The 27,340-nt window shown below is 35.7% G+C and overlaps 5 protein-coding genes and 1 pseudogene across 10 annotated transcripts in view; 3 read left to right on the plus strand and 3 right to left on the minus strand.

Moving 5' to 3' along the window:
- LOC145735364 (cytochrome b-c1 complex subunit 8-like) overlaps positions 1-27,340 on the minus strand; it is a 205,652-nt gene that overhangs the window by 4,179 nt on the left and 174,133 nt on the right. The gene's annotated exons all lie outside the window — the stretch shown is intronic.
- Positions 73-7,060, plus strand: LOC145735342 (uncharacterized). Of its 3 annotated transcripts, none has more exons than XM_081989192.1 (5): positions 73-495; positions 784-907; positions 1,150-1,460; positions 1,733-2,820; positions 4,110-7,060. In XM_081989192.1, the coding sequence occupies exons 2-5, from the start codon at positions 809-811 to the stop codon at positions 5,498-5,500; spliced, it is 2,889 nt and encodes a 962-aa protein (XP_081845318.1). In that variant the 5' UTR covers positions 73-495; positions 784-808; the 3' UTR covers positions 5,501-7,060. The 3 variants fall into 3 exon arrangements, with proteins under 3 accessions (XP_081845318.1, XP_081845319.1, XP_081845320.1); XM_081989193.1 differs by having other exon boundaries at positions 784-895; XM_081989194.1 differs by lacking the exon at positions 73-495 and having other exon boundaries at positions 896-1,035.
- LOC145735355 (dnaJ homolog subfamily B member 13 pseudogene) lies at positions 2,851-3,939 on the minus strand (annotated as a pseudogene).
- AdamTS-B (ADAM metallopeptidase with thrombospondin type 1 motif B) overlaps positions 7,191-27,340 on the minus strand; it is a 29,019-nt gene continuing 8,869 nt past the window's right edge. For all 4 annotated transcript variants that reach the window (XM_081989189.1, XM_081989188.1, XM_081989190.1 and 1 more), the window contains exons 3-17: positions 15,522-15,850; positions 14,637-14,860; positions 14,340-14,583; positions 13,791-14,005; positions 13,590-13,739; positions 12,705-12,851; positions 9,242-9,479; positions 9,012-9,186; positions 8,815-8,955; positions 8,638-8,765; positions 8,333-8,583; positions 8,162-8,279; positions 7,974-8,109; positions 7,717-7,922; positions 7,191-7,659 (exon numbers count right to left, since the gene is read on the minus strand). In XM_081989189.1, coding sequence (XP_081845315.1) covers positions 7,513-7,659; positions 7,717-7,922; positions 7,974-8,109; positions 8,162-8,279; positions 8,333-8,583; positions 8,638-8,765; positions 8,815-8,955; positions 9,012-9,186; positions 9,242-9,479; positions 12,705-12,851; positions 13,590-13,739; positions 13,791-14,005; positions 14,340-14,583; positions 14,637-14,860; positions 15,522-15,850 — 2,849 coding nt within the window. In that variant the 3' untranslated portion in view covers positions 7,191-7,512. The remainder of the gene's footprint in view (positions 7,660-7,716; positions 7,923-7,973; positions 8,110-8,161; positions 8,280-8,332; positions 8,584-8,637; positions 8,766-8,814; positions 8,956-9,011; positions 9,187-9,241; positions 9,480-12,704; positions 12,852-13,589; positions 13,740-13,790; positions 14,006-14,339; positions 14,584-14,636; positions 14,861-15,521; positions 15,851-27,340) is intronic.
- LOC145735671 (uncharacterized) lies at positions 16,908-17,934 on the plus strand. Its single transcript, XM_081989653.1, has 2 exons — positions 16,908-17,276; positions 17,331-17,934. Exons 1-2 carry the CDS (start codon positions 17,012-17,014, stop codon positions 17,852-17,854), a joined length of 789 nt encoding a protein of 262 aa, XP_081845779.1. The 5' UTR covers positions 16,908-17,011; the 3' UTR covers positions 17,855-17,934.
- Positions 18,195-25,544, plus strand: LOC145735632 (recombination repair protein 1-like). The gene is given in 4 exon segments (XM_081989621.1): positions 18,195-18,273; positions 24,516-24,982; positions 24,985-25,234; positions 25,237-25,544. Coding segments are annotated over 4 exon segments (1,104 nt in total).

Genomic DNA, 27,340 nt, shown 5'->3' on the forward strand with positions numbered 1-27,340 from the left:
TGCTAATGACCCGTGTTAACGTTATTGAATACAAAATCCAATAAAACTGCTGAATGCAGTAGGTACGCCCGTGAATCTCCCAGACTTAATCCTCTTTGAAAATTCTGACACGTTCAAAAAAGGATCCTTTACCCTAAGCTTGACCTAATAATACTATTCAGACTTGGGGATTAATTTCCGCTCGAAGCTTACAACTTATTTCCAACTGAAACTCCGGATATATATAATTGTAACGTACGCAAGGGGCATCATATTGATTTAGGCTGCATCGGCGCCCCAACTGCGCGCTCTCGCGGCCAGGTAAGTAAACATTATTTTCCAAATGGACGAAGTCGGAGTCCAACGTCTAAATTTCCATTTTACTTGAAATGGTAACATTTTCAGGGCTTGCCCATCAGTTGTGACCCAACTGCAGTCATGGGTCTGCATTAAAATTCCATTTATTTGATATTCGAGGGACTAGCTGGACTGCCGGATATCTTGATGTTTAATTCGGTAAGTTAAACCTTTGGTTGATTAATTAATGTGTTTTGTGCATGATCTTATAGAAAACGTGACAATCATACTCTCATCAATTATGATCAGCCACTTTAGTAATGTATGTGATCATTTTGCTATTATTTTCAAAACCTCTCGTTATAAACTGTTCTGTATTTGATTAGCTGTTACTGAATTCTCTTCTCTATATTAATTTTGTATGCTTTGGGAATTTTGAGTTTTAAATGGGCAATTTTCGACATGACCTAATTTTACCGTTTACGATAAGGTTTATTAAAATTGCAGGCTTTGACTGAGGGATATAAGAATTATGGAACCATCAGATACTAGTAAGTCTTGTCATCAAAAACGCATGGGACCCGCACCGTTTGCGTCATTTGAAGACCTCTCAGATGAGGTGAGAGCTCGTGTATGTATCTCGACTCAATTTCAACTTTCTTCGTATTTTCGTAGCTTTCTAAATAGGTTTGCTTGTAAATTGCGCATCAGAAGCTTTGGGAAGTCTTCGCTTTGAAATGCACGATAGTTTTAGTAAACGTAAGTTAGCGCCGTTCACCTCTTGCAATTCTTCGCTCTTCGTCACACTTTAATTCTTGTGCATTTTTGAAAATACCCTGCATTGCATCACTTAATAAATTAACTTTGTATTAGATGGATAGCCCAGGAGAGAAAGATATTGCTTTGATTCGACTGCCAGGCATATCAGAACAGGAAATGCCTGGGGGGAAGTCCCCTGACAGCGACTCGCGGACTAAAAACCACTCAGGGGTCAGTCTGATAGGAAACATACGAAATTCGAGATTGTCGTCTCCGATCTCTTCAACGCACTCTCCTCTTCCAAGCAAAATGAAGTTAGCAAATACTCCTAGGATAGATATTTCAAGGGCGAGCAGTTCTTCCCATCACGATAGTCGTGATAGTACTCCAGAGAGGGAAATGTTTGAAGGTGGCGACCCTAATACGTAAGTATCTTTTTCAGTAGTTAATCTTTGTTAATTATCGTTTATACTCTAGAAAAAATAAAAGCTTATTAGCTCTCAGGTATGTTTTTTTACTTATTCAGTTACCGTTTATGCGAAATTGCTATAACTTGCCAAAACTCTATTATACTTGTCATATTATTAATTAAAACCGTAGAAGTGTAGGTGGTGTAATAACAAGTATTATTATCCTTTTATTAGTTACTTGAACAGTTGTTTCTTTCCTACTATCTTCAGTAATATTTTTGTTTTAGGGTAAAATTAGGTTTAGGATTTAAAGAAGACGACGCCTTAGAACTGAGACTATCGACAGAAGAATTGGACTTCCATGATGTTGCAGAGACCAAAACGCATAAATACAAACACCGGTCCGCTTCCCCCGAATTCGATGAGCTGTACATAAACAATAACAGAAAAGACTCGCAATGCTCTGACGTGATCCTGCTGTCCATATCGGGCAGGACGTCTCGAATTTCTAGTATAGGCAGCCAAGGTTCGGCTCAAAGCAGATTGTCAAACGCCAGCCACATTTCTGCGATGTCTGGACAGTCCGTGTATTCTAGGTGTTCCTCTCCGCATAAAACACTGTTAGAAACGTCCTTTTGCGGTAATAAAGGGTCTCAGTTGAATTTGGATCATGATGGCATGGAAATCAAAGGAGATGATTTTGAAAAAGTGTTGCTGTCGAGGAAAACTAATCCTGCGGAAGCAGTTTTAGTGGATGGTTTAAGTAGTAAGGAGCAAAGTATTGGGCAAGTCACTGCGTCTACTTCAAAGCCAAAGCAACAAAGCGAGGAAAAACCTAAGTTGCCTAAAAGAATTATCTCCAAAAGTGGAGTAGAATATATCTACATACCTCTTAAAGGTCCGTTGCCAGTAGACGACAACGAAGAGAGGCAACCTACACGATCAAAAACTGAACGTCCATCCTCACACCAACCTCAAAAAACCAGGAGAAAACCTGAGGCAGCCAAAGAAATGGGACAAAAACGTCCATCTCAGTCAGCTCCAAGTACAAACAAACTACAGCCTCATAGTTTTCATAACCAGGAACCGAAGTACATTAGAATAAAACTGAAACCGGATCATTGCTACGATGATAACGACGACGATGCGTCCACTACGACAGTTGCTACCAAACCAGTCAGTTTGAATTTACCAGTGCAACAGGAAAATGGCACAACTTCCAGTATTCATTTGTCTGATAACAATTTCAATAATATTCAAAAGCACGCTAGGAGCTTGACGAACAGTCCTAAGCTGTTGAGGAAGGATATGGGAGGTACCAGTCCGTCTCAGTCTGTAATCAGGAGGAATTCTTTTGCCACATTATTTAGGACAGGTGAGTCTATTTCTGGACTAATAAACAATACACTTTACAAATTATATTAAGTTAATAATTCAATTAAAACACTGTAAACATCTAAATTGGTGGTAACTGTTCTTCAGGGACAACCCTCAAAATTTTATCCGCCAACACCAGTTTGTTTATGGACTCGTGACTCTTTTCAGCCCCTAACTTGGACATGTGAAATGCATTCGTCAAAATATCTTTACTGGCTCTCGTTAAATACGAGGGGAAATCTATTTCAAACCTTAAAATCAAGTTTCCTCGTTTAGGGTATTGATCAAGAATTGGTAATCCTTCGTTCTCCACCACCTTTTCGTAACTTGGTGAAACTACGTCTGTTATAGGAATTCTGATTGTTCTATGGTCTATAGTGTTTACGGTAACCACTGTACCTACAAGAGCTTCTTCAAGAGTGATTCTTGAAGTAAATATTAAATTGTCATTATCCCTTAAAAAGTTATTGTCCGGCCGGTCTTCTGTAATGAATATTACATCAGCTGGTATGTGAGCAGAACTTTGATCTCCTTCATTGGGAAACATAATCTCTGTGCCAGCTTTAATGCCTGGTTTAATTGAAATTGTAAGTATTTTCTCTCGAACGTCTGTTCTAGTCCGTTCTTCATCTATGTACACCAGTCTGTGTATCTTCATTTTTTTCACTCCACCAAAGAACACTTCGTGTAAAGTCAGCTGCAGTGGATGCCGTATCGCAGGCTGTTTTTTGCACACTTCAATGCCAGTTACAGTTTTACACAGTTGTGGAGGATTTTTCAGAACATCCAGCAAATCAGCGTAAGGCGAATAAGTGCCAAAAAAGTCTTTGTAAGTCTTCATAGGATCACCATGATAATGATAGCCCTTTATGTAGCCGTCAGGCCCTGGCACTCCACGTTTTAAACCTTCTTCTCCATATTGATCAAATACGGCCCTACGTAGGGAATTGCTAAGAACATCGTAAGCTTCACCTATTAAGGCAAACACTTGATTAGCGTTGGGATTTTTACATCTTTCACTGTTAAACTCTAAGGCCAAGTTTCGGTAAGCTTTTTTGATTTCTAGGTCTGTACTGGTTCTGGGAATTTGAAGAACACCGTAGTAGTCTACTCCCATTATTTTGGGTGTTTCAAACTTGACACTTATGATTGAACTTATAATTTGACATTGTCAGGAAATGCTATAACCTTTGTTTTTGATGGAAATCTCTTTGATTTGAGTAGAAGTTGTATTTTGATTTTAATGTAGTTTAACTATGATTAGATAAATCTAATTTATTTTCTTAGGTCCAGACTCACCCAGTACCTCAAAACAAAAAAGAAAAAACACCCTTATCGGATGCATGAACTACGGTAGCAAAACTGATCACACAAAACCCAGTTCAACCAATGTATCATCGACCGAAAGCGTGGATAGCAAAGGCAAGCATAAATCTGTTCTTTCACTGTTTAAATTCCCCAAAGACAAGCCAAAACCAGTGGTCGAGGCTCGAAGAATTAAGTCAGCGGACGCCAAAACCAGACAACATCGTGAAGAACGCCGAGAGTTACCTCTCAGCAGCCAAAGTATTAGAATACCTCTTCATTCCCCTACGTACTATGAAACTAAGTCGATGCTGCAAGATTTGCATGCTTCAAGCCAGGAATCGCAAGTTACTGTAGTGGAAGTGACTACCGCCAAACCGGAACCTGTCAAACCTGACATTGAAGTGGTAACTAAAGAAGAAGTTGTGGAAGTCCTAGACACGCAATTGCAAGGTGTGGAGTTTTCGAGCCCTGAAGCTCAAGTGGTAGAAGAAGGTTCTAAAACTGTTATCACCACCACAGTAGATATAGAACAGAATAAAGTCCCTGCTGATTTGTCTAGCTACAGTTTGAAAGACACTAAGATTACAGCTTCTGACAGTATGGGAGAGTCAACCAAGATGAGTGAGAGCGGATCGCATATCTTCGACGATCACAATTCTTCAGAATCAGAACGCGATATGGAGTTAGAGTATCGGAAATGTGATAAACCGCTACTTTCTGGTGTGGATGCTACAGAAATTGAAAGCAAAGCCATAGTGCTGCAACAAGACTCGTTTGAAGATGAGTTACCTTACGTGCCTACCACTCTTCCTCAAGAACGATCAGCGGCTGTCCCTATCTTACCCATTAAACAAAGAAGTGGTTTGGACATGAAAACATGCCCAATTGATCGTCCTAGATCAACAACTCCAATCCATTCTAGTGGTCTAGAAAACTATTTTGATGGCTTGGGGACTAAGTTTGAACCCAACACATCGGAAAAGCTCAAAATCTCTTTACCCAAGGGAGATAGTCTTACAAAAACCAAGGAAACACCAGGTACAAGTAGTCTGGAAGCTGCTAAAAAATCAAGTGAGGAAACACCACCTCCTTTACCACCAAAAGGGATTCAAAAGAGCTGGATTAACTTTGAAGAAGTGCCAGAAAAGCGAAAACCCCCTAAACGCATCCAAACCATCCCATCTAGAGGACACATCGATGTGGGGGTATTGGGTAAGGAAAATGTGGTTTACACTTACGTAAATCCAGAAGAGTGCAAGTGCGAGTGCCACGATCAGAAAGAAACCGAAACTAAAAATGTTGTTCAGCGGATTCAGGAGGACGAAGTTCCTCTAATTAGCCAAGACGAAAAAAGTTCACTAAATAGATAGAAGTGCCATATTTAAATATTTCTAATCCTTTTTTAATGACTTAGGCCCAAACATAGATAAATATAGCCAATAAGTATCTATGACCATATATTTTTTGTGAAACAATGTTGGTTTTTTATACGTATGTATCTACATTTTTTAAACTATCTACTTGACAACACGTTTTTGATAAAGTGGATTGTTGAGGTTTTTTCTAGAAGAATCAGGACAGCACGAAGACACACAGACAGTTTTCTTAATAATTGGTTGGCAACTAATTGAGTAGAATTGGTTTTTCAGTATAATTTAAACTTTTCTTATTCAACCTTTGTATATTATTATTTTAAAATTTTCATTTAGGTTTGATTCAGCGGTTCTCAAAGTACTGAGTAAGGATAGTCCATTTTGCTACAATATACAATTTTGACAGCATTTTAATACTGAATAAAAAAAACCATTCCGAGTGTTTGAGAATCGTTGGTGTGAAGAACGTATAAGTCGACTTTTAAAATCAATTTATAAACGTAGTAGCAAGCAATATCAAATTTTAGACAAAATACTAACTAACAAAAATCTACTGACATATTTTTAAATTACTGTCGTAGCGTGGTTTCTTTTTGGTTGGTGTCTACTGTAAAAGTTATTATCGAAGTCGCATAAACTGGTCCCTGAATCCTATTTTAACCCCAATATTCATAGATATATCTCCCTATTTTATAACTACGTGTAACAAAATTTTAAATAATAACAATAAGCTTACGGGTGGTAGTTCAAATTGTAAAGTGTTTACTCAATCATAACGTAAAAATTTTTTATTTATTGTTGTACTTACCTAGGAGTGCCTATACGCCCAATTTTAAACATTTGTTAAACTATTTTAGACAATGCATCAGTAAGTGGTAATTAGCTAAATTCTATTAAGGAGGGGTTACTTGAAAGCACCTTTAAAGGTGATGAAGGTGACTGTGATATTATTATCGCGTATATTTAGGTATTTTAAAATAATGTATAATTTTATCAAGAAAATGTAGATTTTAGCTGTCACAAATCAGAGATTTTTTAAATTTGTTACTTCATTAAAATATCATTATAATTTTCAATTACCTTCTATTGTTGCTTATATGTATGTTACACATCTTTGATGTTTAAAGTGTGTAATACCACTACCTATATTGTTCATTAACTTAAGTTTACACAATCTTTCATAAAAACGGTGATAAAAATGTTGTTAATCCTTTATCGTATATTGTTGACCACGCTGTATAGTATAAAAAGTATAAAAGTTCGGACAGCTTTATTCCAGTTTAGCACGTCGTTCATACCATATTATAGTGATTTGAATCGTGTAATGTGCTGTTAAAAAGTGGCACTGAGGAAATATTAACTAGGCTAATTTGTAAATAAAAAATTGTATAAAACATTTAGCTGATTTACATTCCCGAAATTCAACTATTAATAGTCTACTTCGGACTTTCTTGTTGTTAAAAAAATAAATAAGTTATATCTTAAATGAAGACTTTTTATCCTGTAGGTGTATGCCGAATTCCTGTTTAGAAAAATAATTATACACTTTTAAATTTATTTTGTATTTTATTCTACATTTTTAAAGGCTATAATGTTTGATTCATATAATTTTCTAAGAAACCATCCACACAGCTCATTCACCGGATTTTCGTTCGTTCAAAGGGCCAAATCAAACAAACTGCAAATTAATTTAGTTAGTGTATTAATATTAATTCTCACTTTGTTACCGGTTTGTAATTAAGAAAAATAAATACGACTTTAATTTTTCAGTCTTCTACTCACTATTAACATTAAAAGCAGATTGTTAATTGATTAAAACGTTATTAAATAATCCAAACAATTTTTGAAGTAATAATATTTATAACGGAACGCAAATTAAGATAAGCAATATACAATTAACCAGACTAGCTCGATTACTTATTAAGTACTTAATTAAAGCTTTGTACGCTTTTCTTCCTTAATTTGATAATCAAAAACAACTAATTAAATTACAGAATAATTGTTAGTAATTATCTGACGTAAACTTCACAGGGCAGCAGTTTCTTACAAGGTTCGTATTCGTGTGGTTTTCTCCCTCTGTCGCAATACAAATCTTGAAGGGCTGTTTCCTGACCATCCGTGCACATTACATTCCTTCTTCTCATGGGTTTTTTACCCTGTGTGGACATCTTAAGTGATATCAAGTACAATCTTGACATAATATAGAAACTTACTCCACTGTAACATGTAACGGGACATTGTTGCCATGGTCCTACCCACCACTTAAAGGGACAAGGGTCGTCGTTGCAGGTCCGGACCATTTTGTCCGGTTTTTGAGTGTAGTTGCATATTTCTTCGGCAACTATATTTGGACTTTCCAAGTCTGAGGCTACCGCCGATACTGTTGTTTCTTGACAAAGTGGCTTTTGAAGTTGGGTTCCTAAATTTGATTTTTTTGCACTTTGAAATTCGTTTTTGTTACACTACTTACCTCCTCCGCATGTCGCTGAGCACTGAGACCATTCTCCCATAATCCATTCGTACTTAACTTGCTTTGTAACTTCTGGCTTCCATATGGAATACTTCCAAGTTACACCAGGATTGTAGACTTTACCTCTAAAGAATAACTTTACAAAACACTTTTTAGATAATGTGACCATTTGAGTTTTTAAGTTTTACCGAAACTAATATGGGTTCCTGAATTGGACCTGGAATACTAATTTTTTCCATGCTGTGGTATCTTTCATACAGTGCTTGGGCACCTGCTACGTTGTATTCTCCTGGTAGGGTAATGTGCCTGAAGGGTTCCGAAATTGCTAGAGTTTTAACTGAATTCAGGTACTTACTAACCTTTTGCCGTTTAAGTAAAACTTCTTTTTCACCGCATTCTCCAGTCCTATGTAATTATTCGACTGATCATTCTCTTCTATTATTATATTCCTAGCTCCTTTAGGTATGACCACTATTTCTCCATATTTAGCATGGTCACTCTGTTTGATGTATTGCCCTTGTTTGATGTCGCATTTGGTTCCGTCTCCTTGACATATACCACATTCATCCTCTTTTGCAGTTGAGTCCACCACCCAGTCGCAACCCACTTTCTAGAAACTTCAAATTGGCTACTGAACCTTAATGGAGTATAACAAAGTTAGTACCCTGCAAATTCCTGAAATGCAAATGTCCCTGGACACTACATTACACGGGGTACCATCAGCGGCGTAGTCACCCCAGGGGACTATCAAAGTTTCATTGGCGTCGCTGCAGTATAATTGGCAAGGGTCAGCTAAAAATGTAGTCATTTAGTTTTGATTAGTTTACAAGAAAAAAGGTACCTTGATCAAAATAAGGCTGCCACTCATACAAATTCCCTTCATACGTTTTGTTATTGTACCAGGAACATTGTAACGCTCTGTACGTAGGTTGACCTTCCGGACAAGGATCAGTGTTGCATATTCTGTACCGTTTTCGTTCACCTGCATAATTGTCTTCATCACATTGTTCACCAAGAAATATGTATAAAAATACAAACCAATACAGAACTTTCCACCTGCTGTTGGAGTTGGATGATCGCATTCCCTTTTCATAATAGATACTCCTGATCCACATGTTCTGGAACATTCTGACCAGCTACTCCATTCACCCCATCCACCATCAATAGCGACTGCAAGATCTATCATTGGAACGCATTTATGGTCCTGGCACCACTGTAATAATAAAGTGGATAAACAATTGGTTTTCTGGTTACTTAAAAGAAGTTACCATGTGTTTCCCGCATGAAGTACCTGGTGCTGCTGGTCGTAGTAACGTGGTGCATGAGTCGTTGACTAAGCACCATAACCTGGAGCAGATTTCATCTAGTTGAGTACAAACAGTTGCTTCAGTGGTACCAAACTGCAAATTGCATTGTCGGTCAGCGTCGTATGTTACACCAGCTGGTACGTCCAGGTACTCCTTAATTTCCTGCGGTTTATCTTGCAGACATTCCCCTAAACCTTTGCTGCAAACCAGAGGTATAACAAATCAGTTTAAATGCCACTGAAACTGAAGTAAATTCGGATGCACCGCCGGAAAAACTCTAGAAATTCGTATTCAAAGCAAATAAACAGCTACTTAAAAGGACTAGACTGAATGTCGCACCTAAAGGGATTCCTCTTATTTGGCGAGAGTCACACCAGCGAATAAAAAAACCTTATATCCGGTTTCGCGAAAACGAAAGCAAAAACCGGCGCTTTTTCCGGCATTTATCAACCATCTGAAAGACATGAAAGCGGGACGTACTTCGTCGAAAGAAGGGAAAACCACCCTTTGAGGTTTACGTTCTGTGCCACGAGGGTGCTTCTCGTCTTTTAATGTGCCCTGCCGGAATATCTAGTTTCGTACCTGGAAGATTTACTCGCAAATGTGGTTTTTCTATATGGAAACGAGACGGTTGGTTGGCGGTAAATTCTTTTTAAGACATTTTTGCCAAGCATTTTATGAAATTACTTGAAGGATATTTTTATCGCTTTCCATTTGAGAAAAGAAACCTCAAACATCATGATAGAAAAGCGAATGTTGGTAATTAACCTGATAGTTTCAACCATAATTTTCCTAACAAACCAAAGTGAACAGTAAACTAGGAAAACCAAAACTTCGTATTTAACGACGAACACTCTTGGCGCATAAAATATTTTCACAGTTTAAGTGGAAATTCACGCCAAGAAAAAGACATTTTTTATCCTTTAATGGAGGCAGCCATCCTACGGGAAAGATTACGCCCTCTTGTCACCCTTTGATATTTTAAATACTGGCGACAGCATCTTCAGGACGCGTTGAGATATTTATCATAAATATTCTATTCTCCTCCATTTATAAAACATTATTCCATGCTTAGTTTCGAGCTTAAAATGATCGATCAGGCAGATAATTTTGTTTTTATTCCTGACAAAGGAGGAATCAAGAAAAGTTAAATATGAAAATACTCTAAACACTGCCATTACTGAGTTATGTCAATCATCCTATTAAGTTCTATTAGTACGGTTGATCTTCCAAGTCTTCTAAAAACTCCTTCTCCCCTTGCCCTGCACTTTCTCCTGTAAGATGCATTTTAGTAATGTGCCCCAGATATAATCCAATTTTCTACGTTTTCAAATGTCCACAACTCGAATGCCTCCAGTTTCTTTGCTGTTGGATCCGTTTGGGTCCAGGACTCTACTCCGTATAAGAAGATGAAGAATGCCAGTCTGAGTTTTAGTTTTAAATTTAAATTATGTGCCTTGAACAATTTGATTGAAAGCTGTCTGTTCTTGCTTTATCAAATCTGGTTCCATTCTTATTGATGTAAACTGTACTTTTCCAATTCTTTCTTTACTAATTACCATGACTTTTGTTTTACGGGTGTTCTTTTAGACCATATTTCTTACTTACTTCAACTATACTCTGTCCAATAAAAGGTTCAGTCCCTGTGCAGGATCTGCAAATATGACGATGTCATCGGCATATCTAAAATTGTATATTCGTTTGCCATTTAATAGTTGCTTTGGTCTATTCTAGAGCTTCTTGAAAAATTTTGATTTTTTCTTGAAATTCTTGAACATTTTTTATTTACTCAAGAGATATTCACTGAAACTTCTTTTACTACTTATTTGGTTACGTCTTCTTTATTGATTGTTGCAAACACACATAAATCAGCTAAGCACTGAGAATTGAACATGATGTACCATTACAAAGACATTAACAAGGTTTGGATGTATCCAGTCCAGTAAACTACAAAATCATCGTAAAACCTTGTAATATCGTTGTTATTGTGTATGTTTTTGTACGTTTGGAAACATTGTCGTAGTGTTTCCTATTGTGGATTGTGGGTTTACTTTATATCCAGTCAGCATGCTATTGCTTTAATAATGAGAAGGCACTAAAATATGCCATAAAATTAAAATCTACTATACTAAAAGGAAAACGCCACTAAACTACCGAAAGGAAATGGATAGATTACAAGACTGTTGTTGATCTAATCATGTAATAACAAGAGGCAATAAACTCGAATATACTGCAGTCTCTTAATCGTGGGGGAGGTACTGTTCGTATATATCTTTGCCAGTAATGATATGTTAAATATTCATTAGGAAACTGGCAATTTACACAACATGATCTGCATTTTCAAGCGCATATTTCAAGTTGGAATTACCATAAGTAAACTTTGCCAGGGGCCTAGCCATCAGGAGCAAAGACGAAAACAAAGAAGCATGGATTTCACATAAATAAGTCAAAGTCAGTTTAATAATATGGATAAGGATGAAAATAAAGGAAATGCAAAATATAGCTAGATTTGCATACGTAATTATAGACGAAACATTATACGACTCCGCTTGATATTGTAATGATGTAAACAATTTCGGCATTTCCAACTATGTAGACTTAGAAGTCAGATAATCGTGAGTTTCCTCGTTTGAATAATTTTGTGGATAAATTGTCAAAGTTGTGAATGTTGAACATGAAAGTAGTAAAAAATGTTGCATAAATACCTTTAAACTTTTCCCCATCAATCGATCCTGTGTATCACACAGAGAATAACCCCTCATACATAAATCACCAAAATAGTTCACTCTGTATATATTAATTTTTAATATGTCTGCCTTCACGTTTTCCAGTACTAAAGGTTGCAAATGGATTTCTAATAGCTAATTTTAAACCTTAAGTTTGACATCATTGTGAAGATTAAAGGATTAATATTCGATATGTTGTTAAAGCTTGAGAGTGAGTGGTATTCAATTAAAAATTAAAAAAATTAAGTTTTGTCTTAATATTATTATAATATAAAACCTTTTTGCCTGTTAAAACTGAAACAAAATTCCTGCTATAAAAAAGAGAATTAACTTTGGAGTTTCTTTTTAAAATGCTAATAATAAGTGGAATCTCTTATTTCGGTAAAAGTTTGGCGGTTTTCCACTGTTAAAACAAACTTTAATTAAAATATCGAATTTCGTTATCGAAGAGAACTGGGCCGAATACCCATGATCTAGAATAAATAAGTAAGTTACCGTAGCTTGTCAAAGACAAGCGGGGAGCTCGTTGGAGCTAATTTGTTCGAAAAACTTCGGGCCCCGAATTTTGATAAGGGTTTCTCCCGTACCTCATCTGGCGCCAGTTTCAATAAATTAGAATACGTTTTGTATATTTAATTTCCTCCTGCCCGGCCCAACTCACCTGTTCAAGTTTTAGCTGAAAATAATTCGAAACTTACTCGAGAAAGTTGGTAACTTCGCGTCTGCTGCAGTTCGACCAGCTAACATGGACCGCGTCAGCTTCGAATGCTGGTGTCATAATGTGCAGCTTATTGCCCACTTTGCGTTTGCAGCCTATTTTTTCAGTGTCGTGGTACATTCCAAAACTAAAATAAAAATGTGTTTTCATAAAAACTAACAAATAAAAATGTTATAAATGAAAAAGATGTAAACAAATCGAAATAGAAACAAGTTATAATGCGCACTTAACGAGGCGATAAAATTGTTCTCAAAGCGATGGCAGCAATTTTACACGAACGAACAAGTTGGCTAATCTGCATATTTAAATCTTGGGCATTTGTGCAGTCAATAAGCGCTAGCCAGTTGATATAGAGGCTTGTTAACTTTCTGAAAAATCGCCATTGAGCACAAAGAATCCGCGCGAATGCCGCCTTTATACGGTGGTAAAAGACATATTCAATTTAGCACAGCAAGTAATCTTGTATCTTTATTTATGTAGCGTTCTAGAGAAGCTTGTAATATAGACACCAATAAAATATCTATATACCTGCCTTGTAAAGATTGCCCACTTAAGTGAAAAACCTAAACATGTTTTATCTCTCACTAAAAGCTAGTAAAACTGCTATTTTAGTACCGAGCAGCTACGCCCTTATTGATAAAATGAATTTTATTTCGTGCCGAAGGAAGCAATAAATAAACGTTGTAATAATAATACGATATCCGTGTTTCCTAATCGAATAAAACATATATCAAGCTTTACGCGACTTGTTGCATTAAGCCGCCATTAAACACCTGTTCAGTTCGTAATTGGCCTGCATTAACAAGCTCCGCCTACCTGAACAAACTGATTATGCACTACCAACAAGAATCAAGAAAACACTTACTTGTGTCCCATTTCGTGAGCGATCGTATAAGCGGAAGTGATTCCATTATCTTCATTGACGTTACAACTCCTGGACGCTTTGCACATGCCCCCAATATGAGCCACCCCCAAAGTTCCGCAAGGCGTATCCTGTCTAGCGCAAATATCTTTCCTGCAACAAAACCTCAAAAAAAAAACTATATATACGAAAAGAAAAACCGACCTGGTGAGCAAAATGGCCACATCGTAGTGATGGGGATGATTGTCGTCTTGGGGGTTTTGTTCTTTCTGCCATTTGCAAAAGTTTCTCAAAGTTATATCAGCGTTGGTACTAATGTTAAACTCGGGATATTCTGACCAATCTTCCAGAATAATAATTTTAACGACTGTTACGTTAATAAAATTTCCGATGCTGGAGTCTTGATAAAAAGAAGACACCTAAAAATTGTTGTTGAAGTTACTTTTACAGGACAAACTATAGAGTGGTCTCTGATAGTATTAATTGCAAAGAAATCAAATTGAAAATCAGGACATTTAGCCAGCTTAGGTCAAAGAAAAGGACTGAGAAAACGAGTTTAACTGTTCTCCGTTCTATAAGCTTTTAAGCCCTTCTTTAGGCTTTTATTTTCCTAGGTCCTTGTCAAAGAACTGCAATACAACCGAAAGCTTTTAACGCGATATATTGAAAATCTATTTTCAGTGATGTTAACCTTTTTCGACAAAGCAGTATTTTATTTTTGGTTTGTTTGAGAGCATTTTCAGGTCGACTTACCATGTTCATCAGAGTCAAAATGTACGTATCTATGTCGTTATTTTCATGGAATTCCACCATGCTTATGTCAGCTACGATCGCTGTCTCGACATAGTGTGGCTGACTGACTGAACGACGTCCTCTGATTGAATTTGCGTTTTGGTGCTTTACTTTCCTAGTTTTCTTTAATTTCCCAGAGTGTTTGGAGTGTTTGTGCTTCTTTTCTTGCACTCTGACTTTATCCAACTGTTTTTGCCATTCCAGCCTAGAATTATCACAAAATTTAAAAGTTTCTACTTACAGTACACTTGCTCTTACTCGGTCCATCTTTTAGGTTCTCTGGTACCGCAATTTGAATTGTGTTGGTGGTTCTTCTTACGCTTCTTTTTCTTATTCTTTGTTTTACTGGATATGGGGTCGATACTATTGATTACCGCTGATCTTTTAAAGATTAAATGTTTGTGACCTGGTGTAATGGTTTTTTCAGGATGATATGCTGGCTCTACGTAGTATTTTCCGTGTTTTGTTTGGATCATTCCAGCCTGAAAATTGTATTCATTTTTTGTGATTCAGTGCAGTAAATTACAGGAATTTTCTTTTTGCTTGACTGAATTAAAATTGTTAAATCCGGAAAAAGACGTTTTGCGGGGTTTACTTCTTAACATGCAAATTGCCTTAGATTGGGCGTAACACTAAATTATTTACATTGCAGTCGGCAGCCGTGTTTTTCATTAAACGTCGCAATTATCTCAGAAACTGGTTCATTTAATAAATTGACGGTGACGTTTTTCTTAAAAGCTTGAAACTGAAGCCCTCCTTAGAATATTATAACTGTTTGTTTACGGCCAAGAACGTATTGACAAACTCTTGTGCACTCGAACCACTCCCAAGGAAGATATTTCAACCATTTTCCAATAAAATGTGTTCCTCATCCGACAATGGCGCTCTTAAGAGGGTCATTTCTTTGTACCTGTCCCTTCCATATTCCCGGCCTTTATCGTATCTCATTTCAATGCGAGAGAGTCATTATTATTCAAAAGGAAGAGCACTTATATCGAGCGTTATTACCAGACACGGCATTTATTTACGCACCTTCAATAAATCACAAATTACGTTAGGGGAGTGCTTGTTCTCGAATAAAAATGAGGTGTTTAATGCAAGAGAATTTTAAAAACTTGATTTACCCTAATAATCAATTCTTACCAATCCGTTACATGCTGAAAGTGCCACCCTACTTTGATCATCACCATGTACAACTCCCTGATAATGACAACGTCTGCTGATATCTCTAGGTGATCTCCTCACATGTTTATCCTTGCCACGCCATTCTATTTGGATATTCGGAGCCAGGAAGTCTACACTGGGGATGAGCACCAGGTGATGTTCCTGTTCGAAGATGCTGATATTAAGACGCAATTTTTCACCCAATTCGTAATGATGGTGGGTTAAATTGTGACTTAAATGGTTGCCATTCTCGTCTACTTTGATTGGTATCGTTTCGTGGGCTTCTGAGATTTCGTTGGTATAATGACCTGGAATTAACTAGATTTTAGTATTTCTTCCAAGTACAATTTCCATCTTTTATCTCTAGGCAACTTACTTTTGTTAGTAACCTTTATTATTTTATAATTTTTGCAAACAATTTGTTTTTAATTTTTAATCTAAAACTAGCAAAATCACCCTCGTTCACATAATTGGTAAACAAAAGGGCGCCAGTTTCACATTTAGCCCAAGGGCTAATTACTATATCGGGACTGGTTTAATTAAAATTTTAGTCTCCAAATCATCGATTTTCTGATTTTTGTGTACTGATCTGAAATAAAATTACAACATTTCAGGTTCATGTTTTGTTATCTTTGTTACCATATCAAAATTTGTGGAAATAGCTTGCGCATTCCTCTTAGTTCTTTATAAGCAACTTTTTCCTAAAAAATTCTTAATTTATGTAGAAAAATCACAAATCGCATTTTGTACCTCATGAATAGTTAAGATAGAAATGTGACTTTCTTAGTAAGTTCAATACTTTTATGGATTTGATAAAATTTACCTGTATGTACGTTGTTTAAACTACTGAGATGTTTGTCCTATGTAGCATTGATCACAATGCAAGCAATCAATTTTATAAACCACATTTGCATTTTGTAGGAATATTGGATAACATATCTACTCTGTATAAACACATTTGTAGTTTTATATTTTGTACTGAATTTTGGCCTTACTTTACTTAGCAATCTTGTGTACAAATATAGTGAAAACTATAAAAAAACACTGCTATGAGGCTATTTCATCACTTTTATCGCCCGTTAAAATTCAATTAAAATCCAGCGGGCAAGGTTTAGAGCCATCTAGAATTTATTGTCTGCCAAGATCTGCAGTTATTTAACAAAATTTTAAGCTCCCACTGTTCCCAGCAGGATGTCGTAAAGTTACACTTTATTGTGAAACAACGTTAGTAGTGTTGCTTTCAGTTAATTAAGGACACTTTATAATTTACGTTTTTCATCAAAACCCTAACTTAAAAGTTAAAACTCACGTGGCTAAAATATAAAAATTATTAACCTGGTTTGTCAGTCAAAACTGACTTAAATGTAATAATTTCAACGTATGTCGCACTTTTTCAAGGAACTATTTAAGTAGTCCCCAAACACTCATGCACTATAAGTCTGACCCAAAAATTAAGTGTTTAATTTGATATGCTAAAAATTGATGGGCAAATTACCACGTGGCAAACAGTTCAACCTAACCAGAAGTTCAAATTCTGTTTAAAGCAAATCTCCTCACTGGTCAACGCTTTAGAAAGAAATTTCTTCGAGTCTCAGAAGAACGACCGTTTACTATTGATGGCACTCAGAAATGAGTTTAGCCAAAAAGACTCATTAAACTTGCAGCTTCAAGAAGCACTCCAAGAGAAACAACAAGTTATGGATGAAGTGGAATTGAGAAACCAGAACAACTTAGGTACTGAACCTCATATTTATTAACATTCAATTCTACAATAACTTTATTAATTAGGAACAAGCGTATCAACAATGAGTTTGGTTCATCTGCAGTATAAGTATGAAGAACTTTTGGCAAACTATAGAGGACTATTAAGACTGCTGGAACTTAAAAGTGACGAAATTAAAAAGCACATTGCAGAAAACGACAGGTTGAAGGAACAAATGGAAAAACTGGCGTATGATTTAGGGGTTGCAGAAGATAAAGTGCAACTTCTCCAACGGAAATTGACTGATTTTAGAAACCGAAAACGAGATAAAATCGCTAGATTAAAAGCGGAAGGAAGAAGTTTGGCTTTGGTGCACCGTAGACTAGTAGCATTCTTACACAGACAATGCATGGAGAAGAACAACTTTGTAAACTCATTGCTAAAAACCACTTCAAGTAGTGAAAAAGCATTGCTACTGCAAGAAGTACGGAAGAACAACATTTTGTCGTACGAAAATTTCCAAATGCAGCAAGAGTTGCATTTGTTAAGATCCGTTTTTGATGCTTCAAAATGCCAGTCTAGACAAAGTCTGACCAGTGGCAAATCGTAACTAAAAAAAAAACTGTAAGCTGCAATTTGCCTAGACTAGTTTGATGTACACAGTGTGAAATTATACACCGGATAACCCAATGTGAATGTGATTTAGTTTACACCTCCCACAAATCGTGAGAGACAATAGCATCGTTTTCATGGTAATTCGAACCTATAGAAATAACACGAGCCGAAATTTATGACGGTATTTAGAATAATTTATCGCTTATTATAGGTTTACGGGACTGTTAAATACAGTTCTTGCAATCACGATAATCTATTGGACCAGTTTTGCGTTATTTGGAGCGATTTAGTTGGGATTTTATTACATAAAACTAAAAAATAGACAAGTCAATCGGATGAAATGGACGTTGTCAGCTGCGCAAGGAAACAATGGAAAAATCGAATTTAATTGGGTATGCATCGATAAATCTGTCGGTCTGTACTGGGTTCTCGTGTACCCACACCATTTAACTTGCATAATCGCCCGATTAAACTCGTTCCGATCAATTAGCCCCCAACAAGACACGTACAACAAATACGTCGAGTAATTACATGAAATTCAATAAAAGGTGACACCCATCTAGGATCGCCATTGAATTGACTCGATATATTTTGATTGTCGCTTTTATTTACCATTAACTACCTCACGTTTTTCATTTTTTTTTTAATTTGTATTATTAATAATATATACATTTATTAAGAGTAAAGCAGAATATTCTAAGTGATTCTAAGTGAGACAGCTGTTTTTTGACTCTGTTCAGTGACTGTTGCGTCGCATTCCTTATCTCATTTTGTTAGACAATACCTTTAAATGCTATGGAAAACCTTCTGAAAAATACCAAAGACCTCTACAAATGTCCTAAACATTTCCAGACTTGTTTTAAATTGTCAGAGGCCTATAGAACCATTTTGAATTTTCTACAGACCTTTAGTGCTACTGACAACCTTTTAAAAAGTGCCAGAAGCCTCTACGAGTGTCTTAAACCCTCCCAGAGTTGTTTTAAATTGTCAGAGGCCTCTAGGACCATTTTGAATTTTCTAGAGACCTTTAAGTGCTACTAACACTCTTCTAAGAAGTGCCAGAGACCTTTACAAGTGTTTTAAATCTTCCCAGAGTTGTTTAAAGTAGTCAGAAATCTCTAGGGCCATTTTGCAAGTTTCATAGACATCTAAGTACTATTGAGAACTTTCTAAAAAGTGCCAGAAGGCTCTACAAGTGTCTTAAACTCTCTCAGAGCTGTTTTAAATTGTCAGAGGCCTCTAGGATCATTTTGAATTTTCTAGAGACCTTTAAGTGCTACTAACACTCTTCTAAGAAGTGGCAGAGACTTTTATAGGGAGTTTTAAATCTTTCCAGAGTTGTTTAAAGTAGTCAGAAATCTCTAGGGCCATTTTGCAAGTTTCATAGACATCTAAGTACTATTGAGAACTTTCTAAAAAGTGCCAGAAGCCTCTACAAGTGTCTTAAACTCTCCCAGAGCTGTTTTAAATTGTCAGAGGCCTATAGACCCATTTTGAATTTGCTAGAGACCTTTAAGTGCTACTAACACCCTTCTAAGAAGTGCTAGAGACTTTTACAAGTGTTTTAAGCTTTCCCAGAGTTATTTTAAATTGTTAGAAATTTCTAGGGCCATTTTGCAAGTTTTATAGTCCTCTAAGTGCTATTGAGAACTTTCTAAAGAGTGCCAGAAGCCTCTACAAGTGTCTTAAACTCTCCCAGAGCTGTTTTAAATTGTCAGAGGCCTATAGAACCATTTTGAATTTGCTAGAGACCTTTAAGTGCTACTAACACCCTTCTAAGAAGTGCTAGAGACTTTTACAAGTGTTTTAAGCTTTCCCAGAGTTGTTTTAAATTGTTAGAAATTTCTAGGGCCATTTTGCAAGTTTCATATACCTCTAAGTGCTATTGAGAACTTTCTAAAAAGTGCCAGAAGCCTCTTCAAGTGTCTTAAACTCTCTCAGAGCTGTTTTAAATTGTCAGAGGCCTCTAGGATCATTTTGAATTTTCTAGAGACCTTTAAGTGCTACTAACACTCTTCTAAGAAGTGCCAGAGACTTTTACAAGTGTTTTAAATCTTTCCAGAGTTGTTTAAAGTAGTCAGAAATCTCTAGGGCCATTTTGCAAGTTTCATAGACATCTAAGTACTATTGAGAACTTTCTAAAAAGTGCCAGAAACCTCTACAAGTGTCTTAAACTCTCTCAGAGCTGTTTTAAATTGTCAGAGGCCTCTAGGATCATTTTGAATTTTCTAGAGACCTTTAAGTGCTACTAACACTCTTCTAAGAAGTGCCAGAGACTTTTACAAGTGTTTTAAATCTTTCCAGAGTTGTTTAAAGTAGTCAGAAATCTCTAGGGCCATTTTGCAAGTTTCATAGACATCTAAGTACTATTGAGAACTTTCTAAAAAGTGCCAGAAGCTTCTTCAAGTGTCTTAAACTCTCCCAGAGCTGTTTTAAATTGTCAGAGGCCTATAGAACCATTTTGAATTTGCTAGAGACCTTTAAGTGCTACTAACACCCTTCTAAGAAGTGCTAGAGACTTTTACAAGTGTTTTAAGCTTTCCCAGAGTTGTTTTAAATTGTTAGAAATTTCTAGGGCCATTTTGCAAGTTTCATATACCTCTAAGTGCTATTGAGAACTTTCTAAAAAGTGCCAGAAGCCTCTACAAGTGTCTTAAACTCTCCCAGAGCTGTTTTAAATTGTCAGAGGCCTATAGAACCATTTTAAATTTTCTAGAGACCTTTAAATGCTACTGACACTCTTCTAAGAAGTGCCAGAAACTTTTACAAGTGTTTTAAGCTTTCCCAGAGTTGTTTTAAATTGTTAGAAATTTCTAGGGCCATTTTGCAAGTTTCATATACCTCTAAGTGCTATTGAGAACTTTCTAAAAAGTGCCAGAAGCCTCTACGAGTGTCTTAAACCTTCCCAGAGTTGTTTTAAATTGTCAGAGGCCTCTAGAACCATTTTGAATTTGCTAGAGACCTTTAAGTGCTACTAACACCCCTCTAAGAAGTGCCAGAGACCTTTACAAGTGTTTTAAATCTTCCCAGAGTTGTTTAAAGTAGTCAGAAATCTCTAGGGCCATTTTGCAAGTTTCATAGACATCTAAGTGCTTTTGAGATCTTTCTAAAAAGTGCCAGAAGCCTCTACAAGTGTCTTAAACTCTCCCAGAGCTATTTTAAATTGTCAGAGGCCTATAGAACCATTTTAAATTTTCTAGAGACCTTTAAATGCTACTGACACTCTTCTAAGAAGTGCCAGAAACTTTTACAAGTGTTTTAAGCTTTCCCAGAGTTGTTTTAAATTGTTAGAAATTTCTAGGGCCATTTTGCAAGTTTCATATACCTCTAAGTGCTATTGAGAACTTTCTAAAAAGTGCCAGAAGCCTCTACAAGTGTCTTAAACTCTCTCAGAGCTGTTTTAAATTGTCAGAGGCCTCTAGGATCATTTTGAATTTTCTAGAGACCTTTAAGTGCTACTAACACTCTTCTAAGAAGTGCCAGAGACTTTTACAAGTGTTTTAAATCTTTCCAGAGTTGTTTAAAGTAGTCAGAAATCTCTAGGGCCATTTTGCAAGTTTTATAGACATCTAAGTACTATTGAGAACTTTCTAAAAAGTGCCAGAAGCCTCTACAAGTGTCTTAAACTCTCCCAGAGCTGTTTTAAATTGTCAGAGGCCTATAGAATCATTTTGAATTTGCTAGATACCTTTAAATGCTACTGACACTCTTCTAAGAAGTGCCAGAGACTTTTACAAGTGTTTTAAGCTTTCCCAGAGTTGTTTTAAATTGTTAGAAATTTCTAGGGCCATTTTGCAAGTTTCATATACCTCTAAGTGCTATTGAGAACTTTCTAAATAGTGCCAGAAGCCTCTACAAGTGACTTAAACTCTCTCAGATCTGTTTTAAATTGTGTTTTGAATTTGCTAGAGACCTTTAAATGCTACTGACACTCTTCTAAGAAGTGCCAGAGACTTTTACAAGTGTTTTAAATCTTTCCGGGGTTGTTTTAAATTGTCAGAGGTTTCTAGGACCAATTTAAATCTGCCAGAGACCTCTAAGTTCTGTTGATAACCTTCTAAAAAGTGCCAAAGTTCTCTACAAGTATTTTAAACCTTCAAAAAATTGTTTTAAATTGTCAGATGTCTCCAAAATCACTGTGGAAGTGCCAGAGGTCTTTAAATAATACTGCAAACTTTCTAGAAATTGCCAGAGGCTTTTACAAGTGTCTTAAACGTTCCAGGAATTGTTTAATTGTTGGTATATAAACTTTGATTGGTAGTTATTTTTTTACATGTCCAGTTTAAGTGACTTTTTAATAACTACTTGTTAATGTATTAAAAAGTAAATAAACTGTTTTGCCTGAGTAGTATGGTAGTAATCCTAAGAAAAATATTTTGACAACGTCTAAAACACACCTGCAAGAAATTTAATTGACTGGTTTTCTATTGTAACCCATTCATTTACAAATAGCATGACACTAATTGTAAAATGCTAATGTTCTCATTGTAGTTAGGAAAAATATTGTACCTAATACGTGCCGGAAGTGTATTTTCCGCACTCGATAGCCAGAAGAGAAGAACTGCAATCACCGTGCGGAAAAGTGTCACTTCCCGCACTTGTTAGGTAAATAACTATTAATTAAAAGTAATTCTAAATTATTAAAATCGCGAGTGTTTATATAACTTTATTCTAATTTCCTAAATTAAACAAGCAACTATTTGGTTTAACTTCACAAAGCATATGACTATCGGGAAATCCGTTTTAAACGTAGTTCAGGAATCTGAAATTTAAAGACGGATATTCGCATTCCGCGAGTAGCTATTTCGTATGATCCTCGCGCCTATGTTTCAAAACTCCGAAAAGGAAATGATTTATTGACAATATCCGTGAGAGCTATGTGAAAAGTTTCCCAGGGATCATAGCGTTTCAGGACAGAGGCCCAGTTAAAACACGCAAAACTACGTCAAAAATGTTCGAACTTACGAGGATAATAAATCCTACCATACCTATCAGACAGATGATCGAAAATTTGATGTAGCTGGAAAACTAATAATAGAGAAAGTTTAATAATATTGGTTGTGATTAAGTTACAAAAGTTGTGATATCAGCTCATCAGTTGTTACAGATGCTTAAATAAATAAAAATTTAGTTTGGAACAGTTAATAAGAACAAAAAGATTACCAAACAGACTTGTCTGTATGTAATGTTCAAATCTGTAAATTTCCCTTATTTATAAAATGTCAAAGTATTTGATTTTATTAATGACTGGACGTTGTTATTAATCTGTTATGGTCGAATTAAACTTGACTGAAACCGTCAATGATTCATCGATATTTATTTGTTTTTATTATTAATTAACGCACCTGTTTGTGTTCAATAAGTTAGTAATTGCTGCCACAAGTGTTCATCACATACCTTCCGTAGAAATAATTTTGTTATTGTAACTTTTTGACAGATATATGAGTACTTAAAACTCCTTGAATTGTGAAAGTAAAGTCAGTAAAGGTTAAACAAAAACAAAACGGACTTTTTGGTAGAACTTTATAACAAAAACAAGTAAAAATCAAATTTAAAACCATAAACTACCCAGTGTAATATTTTTTGATCATGTCCCATGCCTAATTATGTCTAAAACTTTAATGTCATATTTAACTTGGTGATTTCCTTAATCCCCTAAAATGTGTGGGATAGGATTATGATAAAATATATACTTAATTCCGCTTGCTTAGCTTTATGCTACAATGCATTAGGATTTAGCTTCTGGTATGAAGCATATAAGGTGAGTCACGTCTTGAATTAACTGAATCGAATTGAAAATCTTTGCAGATGGTGTCCCTTCCTGATAATTTGTTCGAGGGAGCGGCATGAGAAATTGCATCGAAGTGGGATATGACAAGAAGAAAAACTGACCAATCGACGCGAAAATAAACGCAATAATTTCAAATGCTGATTAATAATTCGACAGCTCAAGTGCACTTATTATTTATAACGTAAATTTATATATTTGCATTATCGTTCACTCGTTTCATTGCGTAAACTGGAAAATGTCCGCCACCAGGAAGTGAACGGAAAATTCCCTCCGGCAATGTTTCACCGTAATAAAACGTGATTTTTGTATAAAGAAAAAAACAAACTTCAAAACCAAACGCGGGATTAACGAGCAAATATTTACTGAAACATATCAAATGTCCGTCAATGTAACCTGAGCTAGTTTAAACTATCTTGAGGCAAGTAAACGAAGAAAAAATCAATTAGTCATGCCTCTGCTCTCGGGCTACCGAATATAAGAGCCATCCATCATGTAATTAAATATAATTTGTATAAATTATTTAACAGTTTTTTTTTAATTCAACATTAAGACGTTTCAAATTTCTAAGAATGTTGAGGAAATGACGGTAGAGAAAAAAACTAGTTTAGCTTTATTAATTATGTTAGATAAAAAAGTATAAACAGTTTTTTATAAAAAAATTTGTTAATTCAAAGCTATAAGTTAATATTTGTAGTTTTAATTTAGTAACCAGTTACGAAAAGTTTTATAAAACGTCACAGTTGCTTTACAAGGGAAATGGAAGTATAATTCTCTTATGCCCGGTTGTACAATCACAGTTTAAAGATTGGTTCAGTTGAACTGCGACTGGTAATTGAACTTTGGTGTCATGAAATGCGTTGAAAAGAAAGGCCTGCAGTTTCACCTACTGTACATAAAGTAGAGTCAAACGATGATGAAGTCGAGTCGAAAGAGCAGCTTCCAAAAAAAGCAAAACGAGGAAAACAATCTCAAAAAGAGACAAAAGCTGCAACGTTAACCACAAAAGATGAGGCTAAATCAAGTAAAGGAAAAAGAGGAAAACCATCTGAACAAACTGAAACAGAACCTGCAGCATCAAACAGTAAAGATGAAGAGTCAAAGGAAGAGCTTCCAACAAAAGCAAAAAGACGCAAACAATCTCAAAAAGAGACAAAAGCTGTTCTTCAAGATGAAGAGTCACAGGATGAAGTCAAGCTTTTAAAAAAAGCAAAACTAGGAAAACAATCTGACACTGAGACACAATCTGCCTTTTCAAATACGACGGACACAAAATGGGATCATATTGACTTCGGTTGCAACAAAAACAATCCTAGGAATAAAGGGTATAACTTGAAAGTGACATCGCGGACATTTTCTGCTTGCAAGAAACCAAATGTAGCAATGAGAAATTACCAAAAGAAGTCCGGGATATTCCCGGATACCATGATTATTGGGTGTCGAGCCAAAAAGAGGGTTACGCTGGTGTAGCAGTCTATACCAAAATTGTACCAGAAAATGTGATTTACGGGATTGGTAAGGAAGATTTTGACAATGAGGGGCGATGCATAACCCTGGAATTTGAAGGATTTTATTTGGTGAATGTGTACTAAAACTAGTCACATTACCAAAACGTTTAGAATGGAATGATCATTTTGAAGCCTTTATTAAAAACCTTGACCAATCTAAGCCAGTCATAATATGCGGTGATATGAACGTTGCGCATACGGAAATAGATCTTGCCAATCCTAAAACCAATCAGAAAAACGCGGGCTTTACTATAGAGGAACGTGATGGAATGACCCATTTTCTGAAATGTGGCTATGTAGATACCTTTAGACATTTGTACCCTGAGATTACCAACAGCTACACTTTTTGGTCATACATGTCAAATGCTAGAGATAGACATCCTTTCTAAGATATGAACCTCACATCTTTTTTTCTAAATGGGACACTCTAATAGTTTTGCAGATTTGGAATAGGCTAAAAATTACCTTTTCGAAAATATGGAGTTAAATTGGAAAACAACGTAGACATTTTTCTTTTACACTTTTTCGATATTTTTCTATATAACCGAGACGCTTGTTTAAGGTCTTTTAAAACACTTTTTGTGCTTTGATAGATTTTAGGGAATATCTCCTTGAGGAGGCCCTTTAGGGCCAAAGTGCCTTAATGCAATCTTGTTGAGGATGAAATTTTCTACAACGCTAGTCGGACACTTTTTTGATATTTTTCCAAAAAAACGTGTAATGTCTAGTTAAACTTGATGAGAGTCTTTTAAAGCATTTTTTGTATGTTAATACAGTTTTTCGGAAATATCTCCTAACGCAATCTTGCTAAGGGTGAAATTCCCCACAACTTTCCTTTTTTATTATTTTTTTATATTTTTCTGGAGGAACTTGGAGGTTTCCCACAATTTTTTCTTCATATTTTTTAAGAATTATCAAAAAAAAAATTTTTTTTCAAGACAACCTGATATTTTGTTCAATTCAACATGCGTTTTTTAATACTTTTTATACACTCATTCATTCAATCTTGAATAACTATCTTATTTGATACATGATGTATGGAGTTTTATGTGTTGATAGATAGCTAATCAAATGGGCTTTCCAACGATATGGCAACACTGGTTGGTTGACTTATTGGTTGGGCCGCTAGAGGGTGTCAATATTGATAAATTTATTTTCCACTTTTTTAGTGCAAGGTTTCATTCAATCGTAAATAACTAGCTGATTGGGTCCACTCTAGATAAACTTTTGTACGTCAATGGATAGTCAATGAGATGGGATTTCTAAAAATATGACAACAGTGGTTGGCAGGTTAAACCTTTTTGACAACCAGATTTTCTCTCAACCTGGAGAAACTAAGCAAATGCAAACAGTTTTCAAACTTCTGGTGACTTATTTTATGACATTTTGATGTTTCTAATTTGCAAAAACCGTTTGAGAACCTTTCGTAATATTGTCGAGACTCAGAAGATAGTTTAAAAGTTATTAGTGACATTTTGGTGTTTCTGAGTTGCAAAAAATTGTTTGAAAGCTTCTAGTGACTTTTTTAAAGATCAGAAGACAGTGTTGGAGCCACTAATACCATTTTGGTGCTACTAAACTGCAAAAAAACTTGAAAACAAATACAGCCTTTATATCACTCGAATAATAGAAAAACCTTGACACCCACGGAACAATACCCTGAATTTGTGACACCCTGTATATTTCTGTACCATTTTTTGATCTAATTCACACAGAAATAACTGTTACAAAACAAAACAAACAAACTTTTCAGTAAATCCTTCGTACTGACCTAAATACCAGCAAATGTAAAAAACGTCATATAAAATCTTGTCATTTTCAATAAAAATATGAATGTTATTCACTAGGTAGATTTGAAGGAAATATTTCTATATCTCTTTACTTGGTCGTAAGATATTGGTGAAATAAATTTACTTCTTTAGGAATTTATCCTTTATTGCACGTTCCACTTGTAGGATAAAAACTCGCTTTGCGAGCTGAAATCCTCATATTTATCGTATTCAGTCAGCAAAGCGCTCCCAGTTCATGTTAAATTGTAATCCTCTGGCAAAGGATTAATGAATTTATATTACGTACTTACTCCTAATTTCATATAAGTGACTTTTACGAATAGGTCTCAGAAAATGAAGTCTACAAACTAGTTTAATTTAAAAAGATGTTGGTTTGAAAATCCAATTACTTTAAA

Source organism: Ips typographus, linkage group LG11 (assembly GCF_016097725.1).
Source record: "Ips typographus isolate SLU linkage group LG11, UJ_Ityp_2.0, whole genome shotgun sequence".
In the NCBI taxonomy this organism is placed as follows: domain Eukaryota; kingdom Metazoa; phylum Arthropoda; class Insecta; order Coleoptera; family Curculionidae; genus Ips; species Ips typographus.